Here is a 16,481-nt window from a genome sequence, read left to right as displayed (position 1 = left end):
GCGGTCTGTTGCCAACTCCTTTCCCTTTGTTGCATGCTCATGATACAGCGCCTGCTTCAGCCGATCCATGGCTAGCGTCAAACGCGCAGGCCACTGCTTTTTCGCCGTTAGTGCAGAAAAAGCTGGACTGGAATGTGAAGTCAAGGAACTTTGTTCAGACTTTTGCTTTGCCGAGGGCAACTTTGCCAATTCCGCCGGAGTTGCTTGCCTTGTTGCCAAAGCAACCTTCTGCTAAGGAAGGGGTCTCGTTCTCGGACGCTTCTCTCTCTTCTCTGGAGGAGATAGGGCGTCTTGATCTTGAATTGGCTTCTATGGCAGAGTCTTTGCTCCGAGCTCTTACTCGAGCTGTTGCTGGCTCTTTGGAGCCTTTTAGACTCGGGGAAGACGCCTCAGCCAGTGACATCTCCATACTGCTGGCTGCTTTGGGGATGGTGAATTCTGAGAGGATGAGCATTTCAGCGAGGCTGTATGCTCATGCTGTCTTTTCACGGCGTGATTTGCTGCTTTCTCAAGCAGGCTTTTCCCAGCAGTCCACTGTGGACTCGCTGCGTTCCTCGCCTTTTGTTGAGGCCTCTCTCCTGGGTAGAGTAGCCCTGGATGCAAGGCAGCGGGAAGTTCAGGAGGCTAAAGACAGACATCTCGTTGGGATTTCGTTTAAAATCCCAAAGAAATCTCAGTCTTCTTCTAAGCCTTTCTGGAACAAGAAGCAGCACAGCTCCTCTCGTCCTAAGGAACAGGGAGATAAGGCCGCACCAGCTAAGGGTGCTCCTTATCCTAAGAAACCCTCGTTCGGGAAGGGGAGGGGTGGGGCTCGAAAGCCCTCCCCCCAATGAGGCTCTCCCGATCACATCACCCCTGTTCCCCCCACTCTTGTGGTGGCGGGGGGCCCCACCAGGGCTATTTCCATGTGGCAGGCGTTAGTGCACAGCCAATGGATTTTACGGGTGGTGCGATCGGGATTCCGGCTGTTGTGGGAGGGGGAAAAGGCTCCCTTGACCAGGGTTCCTCCTCCCTTTCGTTTTCCGGCCAGCCAAGAGGCCAGAGTGGCCATAGAAACAGAGATCAGGTCTCTTTTGGCCAAGAAGGCTATAGAAGAGATTGTGGATCACTCCTCGCCGGGGTTTTACGGACGCCTGTTTGTAGTGCCCAAGGCGTCGGGCCGCTGGAGGCCTGTTCTCGATCTTTCGTTCTTGAACAAGTTTCTTCGGAAGATCAAGTTTCGTATGGAAACACCAGCTTCGGTCAGGGAGGCCCTACGCCGGGGAGATTGAGTGACTTCGGTGGATTTGACGGACGCCTACTTTCATATCCTTATGCATCAAGTGGACAGAAAGTGGCTTCGTTTCCGCTGGGGTCATCGGATCTTTCAATTCAGGGCTCTGCCCTTCGGGCTGTCCCTGGCCCCGTGGGTTTTCACTATGGTGATCAGGCAGTTGGCCGCGCTGATCAGGCAAAGAGGTATTCGTCTACGGACGTACCTCGACGACTGGTTGATTCTGAATCAGAGTCAATCAGTGTGCCACTTGAACACTCAGGTGGTGTTGAACCGGGCTCTGAGCCTAGGGTTCTCTGTGAACCAAGCGAAGTCGGAATTGACTCCCTCGCAGAGGTTTGTTTACCTCGGTATGGCGTTCGACACTGTCGCTTGGACGGTCCGGCCTACGCAGGAGAGAATTCAGAAGCTTCATGCTCTCATTTTGGCCGTGGCTGGCAGCCAGCAGGCTTCGGTGAGGGTCCTTACCTCGATTCTGGGCCAAATGGAATCTATGGCAACTCTGGTTCCCTTAGGGAGGGTGTACAAGAGGCCTTTCCAGGCTGCGCTCAGCTCTCTCTGGGAGCCGGCTTCGCAGGATTGGGACAAAATCGTCCCCACGCAGGGATGGTTCAGTCACGCGACTGCTCGGTGGTTGGACCTAGACTGGATCTCTCAGGGGGTTCCCATCTCTCTGCCCCCTCCGGACATAGACCTATTTACGGATGCGTCAATGGCCGGGTGGGGGGCTCACATCGGGGGCCAGGCGGCCTCCGGTCTTTGGACTCAGTCCCAGCGTCTTTGGCATATCAATCGCCTGGAGTTGGAGGCGGTTGCCCTCGGTTTGCTTGCGTTTCTCCCTCTGGTGGGCGGCAGACATGTCCGGTTGCACACGGACAATACCACTGTCACTGCTTACATCAACAAGCAGGGAGGAGCTCGGTCGTTTTCCCTGTCAGACAGGGCGTGCGAGGTTCTGGTGTGGTGCCACTCGCATCGGGTCATGATCTCAGCAGAGTTTCTTCCGGGCAAGCTCAACGCACTGGCGGATGCGCTCAGCAGGTCCTCTCAGGTGTTGCACACCGAATGGACGATCACTCATGGGGCGCTCCAACGCCTGTGGGCACAGGTGGAGAAGCCCATGATCGATCTATTTGCAACGAGGTTTTCAAAGAGACTTCCCATTTTCGTGTCTCCCTTTCCGGACACGGAAGCTTGGGCAAGCAATGCGTTGGAGATCTCGTGGAGCGGCCTTCAGGCCTACGCATATCCTCCCTTTCCGCTGCTCAGCAGAGTGGTGAGGAAAGCCGAGCTGGATCGTCCGGAGCTCCTGCTGCTGGTAGCCCCCTGGTGGCCTTCCCAGCAGTGGTTTCCAGATCTGCTGTTGTTGGCAAAAGGAGTTCCGATCCCTCTAAATCTAGTGCGGGGAGAGCTCGTTCAGCCAAGAACAGGCATCCCGCACAGAGACCCGCAGGCCCGGCGCCTACACGTTTGGAGACTGTGAGGTCGGAACTGCGGAAATCTGGCGCTTCAGACTTGACGCTGGATTTGGTCTTTAAGGCTCATAGGTCCTCGACTGCGTCTGTGTATGCTTGCCATTGGGCTGCCTGGGCCAAGTGGTGTAGGGAGGCGGGGGTCAATGCTGTGGCCCCGCGCTCTTTACAGGTGGCAAATCATCTCTCTTTTTTGTCTGCGCAGGGCAGTTCGGCCTCTGCTTTGAGAGTCCGACGTTCTGCTATATCTGCTACTCTGAGACAGATAGGCAGATTGATTAACGTTAACGGAGTGATTGCTAAGTGTGATCAAAGGGGCCGCTCTCCAGGAAGCGCAGAGACGGACCTCTGTCCCGGCATGGGACTTATTTTTGGTTTTAGAATATTTGCGGTCTGCGGCGTTTGAGCCTTTGCAGGCTGCTAGCCTGACTGATTTAACACGCAAGACGGTTTTTCTGCTTCTTCTGGCTACCGCTCGGCGAGGCAGTGAGATACATGCCTTGTCGGGTTTGTCGGAAGACATCGCGTTTGAGCGCGATGGTTCAATGTCACTTCATTTCCGGCCTGGTTTTCTCGCGAAAAATCAAAAGCCAGGCCAATCCCCGCCCGTGGTCCGAGTCCCCCCGCTTGGGACTATTCTGGCTTCGCACGATCCTGACTTAGCTAACTGTCCAGTTAGGGCCTTGAAGTCTTACTTGGCTCGCACTCAGTTGGTTAGGGCCAAAAGCCAAAAACTTTTGTTCATTTCATTGAACACAAAATATGACAGGGACATATCGAAATTGACCCTTACAAGATGGGTGGCGACCCTCATTAGACGAGCATATGAGTGGTGGCTCTCTCAGGAGAGGGGGGGGCGTTCAGTCCTTCCTCTGACATCAGCTCGAGTACATGAGGCCAGAGCCTGGGCGTCCTCTGTGGCCGTCTTACGTTCAGGGCGATTAAGCGATGTCTTGCAGACAGCTTACTGGAAGTCAGACGATGTTTTCATCAGCTTCTACCTTCGTGACATCTCTTGCACGCGACTGGATGGCTCCAGTGCATTGCCGGCTTTAGTCGCTGCAGGGCAGGTGCTTGCAAGGACATAAGTAAGTTCCCTCCGCCTTTAGGAGGAATCTGCATTCATAAGAATTGGAGTAAGAATATGTGATTAAATCGAAAATTTTTAATTAAATTTTGATTTAATATAATATACTTACCCAATTCTTATAGTTAATACCCTCCCATCCGTCCCCGCTGGATTATGTCCTTGGGGGTTTGTTTGACTAATAGTCTCGAATGATTATTACGGATGCTGGCGCTCACGTGGTGCGCAGGGTGTTATGGGTAACCGAGCAAGGTCAGGCCATAGCAACGGCTATGGCGTCGCTTTTAGCTTGGTTACCACCCTACTAAGGGCAGGTAATTTGAGAGGTTTTTCGACATCTAGCATGTGGGACTAAAGTCAATGCATTCATAAGAATTGGGTAAGTATATTATATTAAATTAAAAATTTTCGATTTATCTCGAACGCTATGAAGTGAAGAAACACCAAATGTTGCAAAATGTTGTATGACCCCAAGAGCTCAAAAAAGATACTTGAGAACCTTGACCTTACCTTAAGGTCAAGGTCACAGGGAGAATGAATGTGGTCTAAAAACTGCAAAATTTCACATTGTGCCAGTTTTCTGGAAAACAAATTAAAAACAGCGGGCTTAGTTTTGTATGGTATACAAGAAAAAGAAAGCCTTATCTTCTGATACCATTTTGGTTGACCTCGCTTCAATGTCAAGGTCACAGGAGTCCTTCAAAGTTGGATTGTATACATGTTTTGAAGTGACCTTGACCCTGAACTATGAAAAAATCTTTCAAACTTCATAATTGTGTGGGGCACATGTTATATACTGATATTGAGCCACATTTAGTCACATATCATCAAGGTCAAGGTCACTTTGCCCCTTATGAAATGTGACTGAAACGGGCAATTGAATCACTAAAAGTGACAATGTCTCTTTGTAGAAAGTGCCAATAAGTATGTTTATGCTTCCTATGTCTTGAATTGATAGCCTTGTGATGTGTGACCTTTGATGATCTTGACCTTGGCCAAAGGTCATGTGTAATTTGGTAGGAAAAATCTGTAAACCAGTTCTAATAGTGTACAATGTCCTTGCCAGCTTCAGTTGTTAGACCTTCACCTTCAAGGTCACCTGAAGGTCAAGGTCACTTTAAGACAAAGGTCAAGCATGAGAGTCGCATGGGCTTTGCTTTGTTAAGAATTTTTACCAAGACACATGGATTTCTTTACCCGGCTTGGTCACATTTTTCATAGGGGTCAATGTGACCTTGACCCTAACGATATGTGACCAGATGTGGCTCACTATGAAATTCTAACAAACGCCCCACTCAGTGTTTAAGTTTGTAAGAGATATCGTCCATAGTAAAGTTAAAGGGGCAAGCTCACATCAAAATATGTCTACAATTCAACTTTGAAGGGCTCCTCTGACCTTGACATTGAAGCGAGGTCAACCAAAATGGTATCAGAAGATAAGGCTTTCTTTTTCTTGTATACCATACAAAACTAAGCCCGCTGTTTTTAATTTGTTTTCCAGAAAACTGGCACAATGTGAAATTTTGCAGTTTTAACCCTAACCCTAAGGTCAAGGTTCTCAAGTATCTTTTTTGAGCTCTTGGGGTCATACAACATTTTGCAACATTTGGTGTTTCTTCACTTCATAGCGTTGGAGAAATATCCAAAGGTAATGTTCAGTACAGACAGATAAAGACGGGCAACGGACAACGGCTGGACGACCAGGGTGAGTATGTACGCTCACTTTTGCTACACGGCTAGCGGCTATTATCCGTTGTTCACAAAACATTCCTATATAATGTTTGGAAACAATGGTAGGGATAAAAATCAACCGTTTCCAACTGTGCCAAAAAATCAAAAAGACGCGTTCTATAACGGTCAAACGGTCCCTTAACAGACTTGGGCGGGGTCATCTAACGGTTGGCAGACAGCACAAACACCCTGTGACTGCTTGCAAGGAAAAAATAAATCTGGATGGCAGTATGGCTACAACTACGTCGTTTAGTGTAACCATAACCCCTGAATGTATGAACAGCAGAAAAGGCTGTCTTTGACGTCACTGTATAATAAGAAGCACAAAAGGGATTTTTTGGAACTTTCTCTTGGTTGGAGACAAACATGTCCGCAATGCATTCGTGCATCAAGCTATCCATGCAGTCGTTTATTGTTGATTCTTTAGCTCCTCTATGGCAGGGGGATTTTCACTTTGTTTTCCTTCAATTTCACTATGGGAGTTGTTCTTAACATACGTTTGTTAAGAAAATTTTGGCTGATTGTAAAACAGCTGTAATATACGGCAGTCCAGGTTGTCCTTCAACTGTAAAAATGAAATAATGCTCTTTAAAGTATCATTTACAACAGTGGTGGCTGTTTTCACAAGTATGCTACAAAAAACACGACAATACATAATACATAAGGAAAAGCCCTATGTTTGGTCAGTTGGTGAGATAGGTAAATGTTATTTTTGTGTGACAGTTCTGATGGTTTTCAAAGGGCTAATTCTTTGCTTTACGACATATGCCCAACTGAAAACGCTTTAGCAACTCAAGTGCACACGACAACCATCTAAATAGACTACATGTTCGCAGAAAACACAATACTGAATATAGAGGGAAAAATAACGGCTCTTTTTAAAAGCACTTTTAGTAGTGAAGTACTTTTAGGATTGTTTGGAATTTTTTACCAGCAGACACCCTTTTACTGCTGAGTGTCTTAGTATTGTAAGATGTGTGATTTGAATTTTGGTTTAAAGGTGCCTTTGGTTTGAACACCCCTACCCCTACGAGGCAGAAATACAAAGAAATAGAAGGAAATTGAGCCTATTTGGAACCAGACTTTAGTATGTTCCCATGGGGGGATTCACGGTGCGAATGACACTGCGTCAGCTTGTTCATTTATCTTTAGTATTTTCTTCAACTTTAACTTTTAGGACCATGTATGAGGTTGTGGCAAGCTAAATACACAACACGACGACGTCTCGGAAAAATAGTAAGGATTATATAGGGAAAAACAACAGTGTCAGTTAATGTCCGTTTTGAAGGTGTTAGTGGTTGGGGATTTTGAAAAGCATCAGACATCAGGCAGATACAATCCTTTCTGCGTGTTCTGGTGCAGAAAGAGTTTTCAGTTTATACATTGGGGTGACCAGTAGATACCGTTTTACAACCATAGCCCCAAACGACATTTACAGAGCCCAAAGAAGGATTAGGGTCAATTTCAAAGCCACTTTTCCATATGAAGCGCCAACTTTATATGAAAATGTGTTTAATAAACATCAAAGGACTGAGGTTGAACTTTCTGATAAGGGACATTTTAAACCTAGTCATTGTCACTTCAACGTTGTTCTCTTATTTGCTTGGATCATAGTACTAACACTAGCAGAGAAAAGATAACTAACAGCGGTTTTCATGTCATGACGTCCGACGAGTAACTTGTGACGAGCGCGTGCGCAGGGAAATAGAGCCTAGCATAGTCGCTACTTTCGGTGTGGCTTCTATAGCACAGTTAGTTCAACACTTTTGTTTGCCGATCTGGTGAGAACATTTTTTGAGATTTGGCCATCCCTGTTCAAGTGTTTGGAAAAACGTGGTGAACTTGTTTGTAATCGTCATATAAAAACAAACAAAAAAACAAACAAATTCGCCTGCAGCTTATAATATAAGTTTTGTGTTCGTCAATTGCTCGTCCAACTGACAGTGACATTAAAAGCAAGGAGTAACCGTCAAAAGAAAAGGAATAAGCAAACAAACAAACAAACTCGCCAGCAGGTTAGGAAATTTATAATCATGCCACACCGAAAGTAGTGATTATTCTAGGCTTTATTTCCCTGAGCACGCTCATTGCTCGTCGTATGTCATGACATGAAAAGTGCTGTCAGTTATTGTTCCATCATATACTACATGTAGTAGTATCAGAGACTGGGTGATACAATTTGCGAGCTGTCAGCGTAAGTGAAGCCTGTGTATAAAACAGTGGGAAAGGTAATGTTAAAGAAAACAAAAAAACTCTCTTGTAGTATGTTTTCCTTTACTTTTACATTTGTTGACGGTCTTGTTAATGATTTGTTGTTCTTTATGCGTACAGCTGCATTGAGTTGTGTGATTGCCTTTTCAGTTTTTAACGTCTTCCACACCAATTCTCCTGTGTTAATTCTTCCCTCTCTGCTGCACATTTTGCATACCATGACAATGATGAGTGAATAAATGGTTTTTTGTTACTCGTGTTATTGTAAAGTGCTCACTTGGATTAAGGCAAGCTAAGTGCAAGAAGTTCTGTCTTTTATTTTGTTTTAATCAATTCTTATTCTTCTTGTTGATCACCTTTTACACTCCGATTTCAGCTCTGGAGATGAATTAAGGTGGTGGTCTTCTGTAGAGCCTCCACAGGTTCTTTCAATCAATGTTCACATTTATTTTGCACAGGACTGTGCATCTATGCTGCCGACTGAGCGACAAAAAGCTGGTGATCATCAAACAGATCCCCGTGGAGCAGATGACAAAAGAAGAGAGGCAGGCAGCTCTGAATGAGGTCAAGGTTCTGGCCATGCTGCATCACATCAACATCATAGAGTACTATGAGAACTTTCTCGAGGACAAAGCATTGATGATTGTTATGGAATATGCGCAAGGTACTGTACTTGTTAATGCTGGTTATACACTACTGTAGTTTTGGGCTGGTATGCTGGAGTTGAGTTCAGAGACTTTTGTCCAGGATAAACAGCATCGAGGTTACAGTTTACCCCTGACTAAAGTCTCTAACCTCGACTCTTGCAAACTGGCCTTAGTAATGAGAGAACACCCTTTGGAATAAATGAGTGGCCTGTCATGGTAGGACTATGAAATCTTTGTAAATACTGGAGCAAATAGACCAAGAAACAATGTTATGTCATTAATTACTTTCCCCCTCTTCACATGGCCCTTTCAATGTACCAGTATTGTTGTTATCTGTATCATTACAAAGGGGTAGGTCATGCAATGGTAAATAATAATACATAGGTTAATGTGTAACAGCAGCATTACATTTTTCAGTAATCTGAGGATTTAACCGTACTTAAAATGTATTCATTGCTTTTGTATAATTTAAACAGCTGCAAATGTGTGCTCTGATTTGCAGGTGGCACTCTTATGGACTACCTGCAAAGTCGAAATGGAAATTTATTGGAAGAAGAAGTAAGTTTTGTGTGTATTTCCTTGACATAATAAGTGATTGTTGTTACTGGGGGCCACTTGGTACAGAGAAGGTGATTCTTTCATTCAAAGGGGAAATAGTATGTGTATGTGAGTGTGTGTGGTGTGTGTGTGTGTGGTTTGTCTTACTCACTTTATTTTCTTACTCATATGACTTATTTGGGTAAAATCCCACTTGACTTTGTGTTCAGTAAAATGCACAGGTTTTTTTAATAACACTATCCATGGCTCGCTTTAAAACTAACTTCTACAATTCACTTGTTATGTTATCCAGGAGATCCTGAATTTCTTTGCACAGATGGTTCTGTCCCTGCAGCATGTGCACTCCAAGCAGATTTTGCACCGTGACCTCAAAACACAGAACATTCTGCTGGACAAGAAGAAGGAAATTGTCAAGATTGGAGATTTTGGCATCTCTAAAGTTCTCAGTAGCAAGAGTAAAGCGTACACTGTGAGTACTTTCTTTTAAAGAAATTGGTGTAACTCATAGTTCTACTGGTCAAAGAGATGCATATTTAAGAAAAGGGGTCGGGGTCTTTTTTTTAAAAATCTGAATACCAGACAATGTTCTACAGCTTTTTTGTCATGTTGGTTATATATTATATATAGTGAGAAAGAAGTTTTGAGTGTGGATACCAGTATTTTATATTTTATAAGTTCAAGCATGTGAATTGTGATGATAAAACATTCCACACACTCATCTCTTTCCCCTTACATCACCAGCTAACCACCCCCAACAGAGAATTTGATTGCTCGTGATTAGGATAAATTTGAGATTTGAAGAATGAAGATAGAATTCAGTTAAAGTAAATGTTATTACTATCAGGGGAGAGAATGAAGCTGATAACTGACTTATGAGAAAGAATGAATACATTTGTTTCTGTGTAAACTGATTAATCTTCCTTCTTCTTTCCAGGTGGTAGGAACACCATGCTACATCTCACCAGAACTCTGTGAGGGGAAACCGTATCCTTGAATTTTTTGCATACATGTGTATTTTCCTGTTAGAACTTAGAGTGTGCAGGTGTTAAGTCTGAATCTGTGCACGTGCCAGTGTGCAGACAGTGATCGCGCTAGGTATTGTTCAAACCGGTATGACGTCATGAGCTGGCTACAAGGCTCTCACGAAAATCGGTAAGCTTGCCAAGGCAACCAGTAAAAGAGAAACAATGACTTACAATACATTAAATCAATATCAGTGATATGCGGACGTTTCCCCCCCCCCCCCCCCCCCCCCCCCCCCTCAAAGCAACTGTCACACAACTTGACAGTGACACATCAGCAGCCGCTGTGAGAGAGAGAGAGAGAGAGAGAGAGAGAGAGAGAGAGAGAGAGAGAGAGAGAGAGAGAGAGAGAGAGAGAGAGAGAGAGAGAGAGAGAGAGAGAGAGAGAGAGAGAGAGAGAGAGAGAGAGAGAGAGAGAGAGAGAGAGAGAGAGAGAGAGAGAGAGAGAGACTTCCGAAATAAAATAGGAAAGCAAATAGTAATCACGCAACTGGAAGACTTACTCACTAGTTACTTACTGTTACAGTTTCACTTTCGCCAAGTCTTTGTTGTCAAAAAGTTTTCACGCGCAGAGCCAACAGCATTTCTATGACTTAGCGATTTTGAATGGTCTTCGAGAGATGAATGTTGAAAATTTCGACAACCTCTTGTGTAACCATTTTTTTGACGTGTTTTTTTGCAGTCTTCACAAAACATGAGAAAGTTCTCCCCCTCCCCCTCTGTCCGCAACCACAGAAACTCTTTGCACCATTTTTCCTGAAATCGTTTGACAGTGGAAGATGCCGATGTTGGTTTCTTTGCCGCCGCTTGAGACTCGGGCTCTGCAGATGTACTACTACTAGGCCGTGAAGTACTTTCACTTTCATTCAAAGGCCTTTTCTCACCTCTTGGGGGTAGAAAAGACAGTAAAGATCGTTGCTTCTTCATCGCAATCGACTCGCCTCACAATAATCAACTGTATGTAGACAAAGATCTAAGCTGGTGTGAGTACGTGATTTCCCGGTATGATGCTATGTCGGCTATAGTTAGACGCCGTCCCTTATAACATAAACTGAAAGATTTTACGATGGACCGGGAACCGAAAGAAATGGCGCGAAAAGTATGATGTCTGATTTTTGACGTCATGTTTGACACCTTGACATCAAGTGTCATCAATGGAGACATAATCGCAACATTGTAGCGCTGTCACAACAAGCCATCCAAATCTCTCTCTCTCTCTCTCTCTCTCTCTCTCTCTCTCTCTCTCTCTCTCTCTCTCTCTCTCTCTCTCTCTCTCTCTCTCTCTCTCTCCCTCTCGTACTGACAAACGATTTTTGTAATTACTACTTTTTTTTTTACCGGTCAAACCAAATAACAATCGGTTCGTCTGACCGACATCCACTTTTTTTTCCGGTATTGGCGAATCTTAACCGGTAAAATACCGGAAATTACCGGTAAACGCGATCCCTGGCAGAAGTTTGTGAAAGTGTGTATGATTGAGTCTGATGTGGGAACATTTCTTAATGTTTTCATGTGAAGAAGACCTTGACTTTTAAAAGCTACAACCAGAAAAGTGACATCTGGGCATTGGGGTGTGTTCTTTATGAACTCACCAGTCTGAAGAGAGCCTTTGAAGCTGCTGTGAGTATTTGAGGCTGTTGCAGGTTACTAGTCTAGTAAATGATTTTGGCTACATGATATTTGGGATGAGACAGTGTATAATTTTGTCAATAGTGTGCAAGCATGCTTCTCATGTAAATCCTTCTCTCTTTGTGTGTGTGTGTTAGTGTGTTTTTGTGTGTGTGTGTGTGTGTGTGTGTGTGTGTGTGTGTGTGTGTTTGTGTGTGTGTGTGTGTGTGAGAGGGAGAGGGAGAGCGCGAGCAAGGGAGAGCGCGAGCAAGCGCATGTGCTGTGCAGTGTAAATATGTTCTTAACAGTACTGGGTTTTAGTGTTACATTTGTATTAGTTAACAAATTGAAGCATACAACATTGGAAACAGATTATCACCACTAATAGTAATAGCTCCAAGACAAGCAATATATATATGATTTTTTACTTTTTGCCCAGAATCTGCCAGCTCTAATCCTGAAGATCATGCGCGGGACATTCTCACCAATATCGGACCAGTACAGTGAAGAGCTGCGTTCGTTGATCTTGACCATGCTTCACCTTGACCCTGCACGACGACCCCACATCAACCAGATCATGGCCTGTCCCATTGTCGTCAACGCTCTCATGAACCTTCACACAGACACGGGCAAGGTGGCTTGTGTAAGGTGAGTGGGTGCTTAAGTAGAATGCTGGCACTGGCAGCCCTGTGCTTTGCCTTGCTCTTATACGTTTCTTTCTTTCATGTTTTGTTTCCTCATTATGCATACTGTTTGCATGCAGCTTTTCTATACTAAACTGAATGAATGTGTGTGTGCAATCCTAAAATATTTTTACTTTTTGTGTCATTATTTGAGGGTGGTTTTGAAACAGTGGTTGAGCACATTCTGTATTTTCTGTGAACATTGTGTATTGGTGTGAGCAAGCACAAAGTCTGCGTTATTTTGTGTGTTCTTGATTTTACTTATGGTGGTTTAAATAATATCTCCTGCGATAACAACTGTTTAGTTCTGTGTTTTCTGCAGGGTGCATCGTCCATTGTCAAGCATGCCAGGTAGTCGTGGCAGGACGTCAGCTCGTGGAATGGGTTCTGCCAGAGGTTGGTACTTTTATAAATGATCGGAAAAGGGTTTCTGTCAACTGAAGAGAAAATGTCTTTATTCTTACACGGACAGCATACACCCGGAAAAAAAAGTTCAACAGCACATAAATTTGAAAGGTCTTTACAAGTGCAAACAGCTTCTGTTCATGAGTAGAAAAGCAAGGTTTTGATGCACGAACAGACCACACAGAGCTGCAAAGAGTCTGTGCATAATCTGCGCAATCTATGTGAACGTAAAGAACTGATTTTCAGATACATGCTCATAGCCGCTCTAAATTTACCTCCATGTTAAAACTACCTCCGTTTTAAGACCTGATATTTTCAGATTTTTAGAGGACCCTTGGGTCTACTGTACTTTTAGATTTCATATATTTTCTGCTAGAAATTCTTTCTACTTACTTTTTGTACAGATGCGCTGTCAGGCAAGCCAAGAGCGCTGAGCTCCGTGTTGGCGTGGGGTGGAGGCCTGTCCTTACCCACTCGCCTCCCTATTCCCTCGCAGGACACACAGGTGGTGCAGGTTGCCACTGGACGAACCCAGCGCGCTGCTGTCACCAAGCATGGCAGGCTGTTTGTATGGGAGGTAGGTGGTGTTACTGATAGATACGCGAGGATAGTGTGAGATGAAGATTTGGTGATACAGTGATACCTGTGATGAAAGGACGCCATTGAAACCAGCTAAAGGTGTTTCTTGTATTGCAGGGGGCCTGTCATGACAGGTATATAATTTTGGTAAGAATAATAGACTAAGGGGCAACAGCAAGTGTCCTTTCATGGGAGGTGTCCTCACATTAGAGGGGCCTCAAATTGCAGGTACCACTGTATTATGTTATTTTGTACATTCAGAAGTAAGATGAGCTTAATGGGTGTGGTGTAGAATTTACTGGAAAGAATAGATACTCTTCTGATGTGTAAACAGTGTTGTTCTCAGGCCTGTCTTTGTTCATTGACGTATACTTTTTTGATATGACAAATTATTCTGACCCCTGGCCGGTCAACAAGCCGATAGTTTTGACATGTACATGGGTCTTCTGACTGAACTTTTGTTTCTGTAGCCAGGTCATTTTGACCTATATTTATTTTCGATCTAGGTCCAACTGACCAATTGTTCCCTGAGCCTGGGAACAACACTGTGTGTATTCTCTTTTACACTGTTTGTATCAGGCTCATCTTGCACCCTTCTGGTGAACATCTAATCATGTAATTCAGATTTATGTTTTGTTTAGGGTAACTTTGTGCTTTGCTTTTGACTTTACTGACTAGGCCATTAGTGGATGAGGTTTTTCCTTTTCTTCATCTCTAATAAAAACCTGTGTATATTGCTTCCCAAACCTTTGTCATACCTTCTGTCTTGTACCCCCCCCCCCCCCCACACACACACACACACCCCACCACACACACCCCCCTTCCAGGTGATGTCACTTGCCGATCTTCAAACATATTGCTCAGATATTATCTATTATATTAGCCTGTAAATACAAGAACGATTTTGTTGTTTATCCACCCTGGATGTTGTTTGCTTCAGCCAGTGGGAGTGGGGGGAGAAACCGCCTTACCTGGATCAGTGGACAGTGCCCACCCCACCTTGGTTCCTCGTTACCTGGAGGGGCAAGCTGCCGTGACCATTCAGCATGTGGCTTGTGGCGATCTCTTCACCGCCTGTCTCACAGGTAAGATCTTGTTCTCAAGATGAATTTTGCTGTTGAAAAGACCATATCGGTATTTCAAGCTCTCGCAAGCTCTCAAAAACTGAAAAGCTTAGTAAAGCATGTAGTACGGTTATTTCACGAGAGGCTGATACTGGCGACTTTCGAAGCATAACAAAGAGCAAAGGGGATATCTCTCAAGAGCAGCTCAATTGGACACTACACCCCTGTCTGCAGTGCACACGTTCCACCTTAGTTTTGGTTGGTTACTATAAAGTGAACTGTTTTCTTTTCTGTTACCAGAGTTGTTTGAAAAATTGAACAGTGCTTTTTCAGTAAAGGTTACAAGTGACAGATGCATTTGCCTTGTTGAAATAAAACAAGTCCAGAGGTTTAAAAAGTAATCTGTTTCAGATCGTGGTATACTCATGACGTACGGCAGTGGTGCAAATGGCTGTCTGGGACATGGCAACATGAACGATGTTACGCAGGTAGTTGTTGAATCAAAATGAACATTGTTTGTCTGTTTAATTCCTTCTTGAGACTTTTCAACCTAATGCTGAGTTTATGAAGCACAAAAGCAGCATGATTTTGTTTCAGTTGTTAAAGATATGAAACACATATGCACACTGACATGCCCACACACAAACACACACACAAACATTCACACACAAACATTCACACACAAACATTCACACACACACACACACACACACACACACACACACACACACACACACACACACACACACACACAAACATTCACACACATACACACACACAGATGTGCACACACATGTGTTTCTGTGTATGTTCACACACCTTCCCAGCACTGAGAATTCGGTTATCTAGAGCAGCCATCTATAAATAGCCCAGCCAGCTGCACACAGCGAGCCAGCCAGTCAGCTGAGGGTGCCAGCAACAAACTGGCCTGTCTGACCGTAGCTGTAATACTCTTACTTACAACTTTATTTAATGATAGCTGAGCCGTTTGTTGCATTTCCTTTTTGAAATTTGACACATGACTAGATCGATTTCTGCAGATACCACTCAATGCAATTGTAATCCCATTTCAATTTGGTAAGAAGTATTTATTAGTACTAACTGATTGAGGTGCTTTGGTGTGTTTTGAAAGTGTTAGCACACTTTTACTACAGACATAATACAGTTTTGTTTTAGAGGCAACAAGCATGCTAAACACAGAACAGCAAGCAGAATGAATGAAGCAAGCCTTACCTTTGCACCAGAAAGTAGAATGAATAACTGCTAATCCAATACACTGCACTCCATTGTATTGTATACAACTTTCACAATTCATTTTGACGGCATGAAAATGAGCACAGTCCACACAAAAACAACAAAATAAAACAGCACAGATACCAACACATTCACTTTCCTTTAGATAAGGCACATATTCATTCCAGTAGTGCTTGCTTTCCACAGAACAGAGAGCACAGTGAGTGGGAGTAGACACTCGTCCCAAAGTACAGACCAAACCCATGGCGCCCCCCCCCCCCCCCCCCCACCCTTTTTCCCCCCAGACAAGTCTTGCTTCTCTAGAACTGTTTATTACAACCTGCAGCATAGCATCTCTCCCAACAGGTCTAGGTACCAGCAAAGCTACAGGATTAGAGGGAACTGAGATAAGGGGGCATTTGTTTTAACATCTGGAATCCATTTCCTGCTCAGTGCCAAGGGGCCCGTTTCACTTAAAGCTGCCTACTATCAATTACACAGTCTAGGCGCGGTCGCAGCACGCGCCATCGCAGAGCTCGCACGTGCCAGTAGGGGGAGTGGCTTAGCTGGCCGTTTGTGCAGTAACCATGTCGGTATCAATTAAGCTCCACCGCCGCTTGCCTTTGGTCCCAGTGTGTTATTTTGACCTGCCATGCTGCGGTCAAGAACTTTCCCACCGTCGGAGCAGACTATCAAGTTTCCAAACGCTGACAACTCCGAAGACTCTGGAGAGAATTTCTCTCTGTGTAGGGCTGCACTGAGGTTTGATGTACATATTTCCCTGTGTCACTGCTCAAACCAGGCCCGTTTTTTTTTTTTTACTTCGAGCACAGAAAGACTGATCAAAATTTACTCAGCTGAAAGGTTGAAAGATACAAATCTGACCAAGTGCAGGCTTTCTGAACTTT

General features: G+C 44.4%; 1 protein-coding gene across 1 annotated transcript in view; it reads left to right on the top strand.

Moving 5' to 3' along the window:
• The window catches only part of LOC138966842 (serine/threonine-protein kinase Nek8-like), a 31,528-nt gene that overhangs the window by 5,345 nt on the left and 9,702 nt on the right, over positions 1-16,481 (top strand). The window contains exons 2-11 of the mRNA XM_070339198.1: positions 8,233-8,438; positions 8,924-8,979; positions 9,272-9,448; positions 9,914-9,963; positions 11,540-11,621; positions 12,049-12,257; positions 12,615-12,688; positions 13,102-13,274; positions 14,217-14,361; positions 14,752-14,828. Of these exons, the coding sequence (XP_070195299.1) occupies positions 8,233-8,438; positions 8,924-8,979; positions 9,272-9,448; positions 9,914-9,963; positions 11,540-11,621; positions 12,049-12,257; positions 12,615-12,688; positions 13,102-13,274; positions 14,217-14,361; positions 14,752-14,828 (1,249 nt within the window). The remainder of the gene's footprint in view (positions 1-8,232; positions 8,439-8,923; positions 8,980-9,271; positions 9,449-9,913; positions 9,964-11,539; positions 11,622-12,048; positions 12,258-12,614; positions 12,689-13,101; positions 13,275-14,216; positions 14,362-14,751; positions 14,829-16,481) is intronic.

Source organism: Littorina saxatilis, linkage group LG5 (genome assembly GCF_037325665.1).
Source record: "Littorina saxatilis isolate snail1 linkage group LG5, US_GU_Lsax_2.0, whole genome shotgun sequence".
NCBI lineage: Eukaryota > Metazoa > Mollusca > Gastropoda > Littorinimorpha > Littorinidae > Littorina > Littorina saxatilis.
The sequence above is the reverse complement of the archived record's forward strand: the minus strand, read 5'-3'. Positions and strand labels throughout refer to the sequence as shown.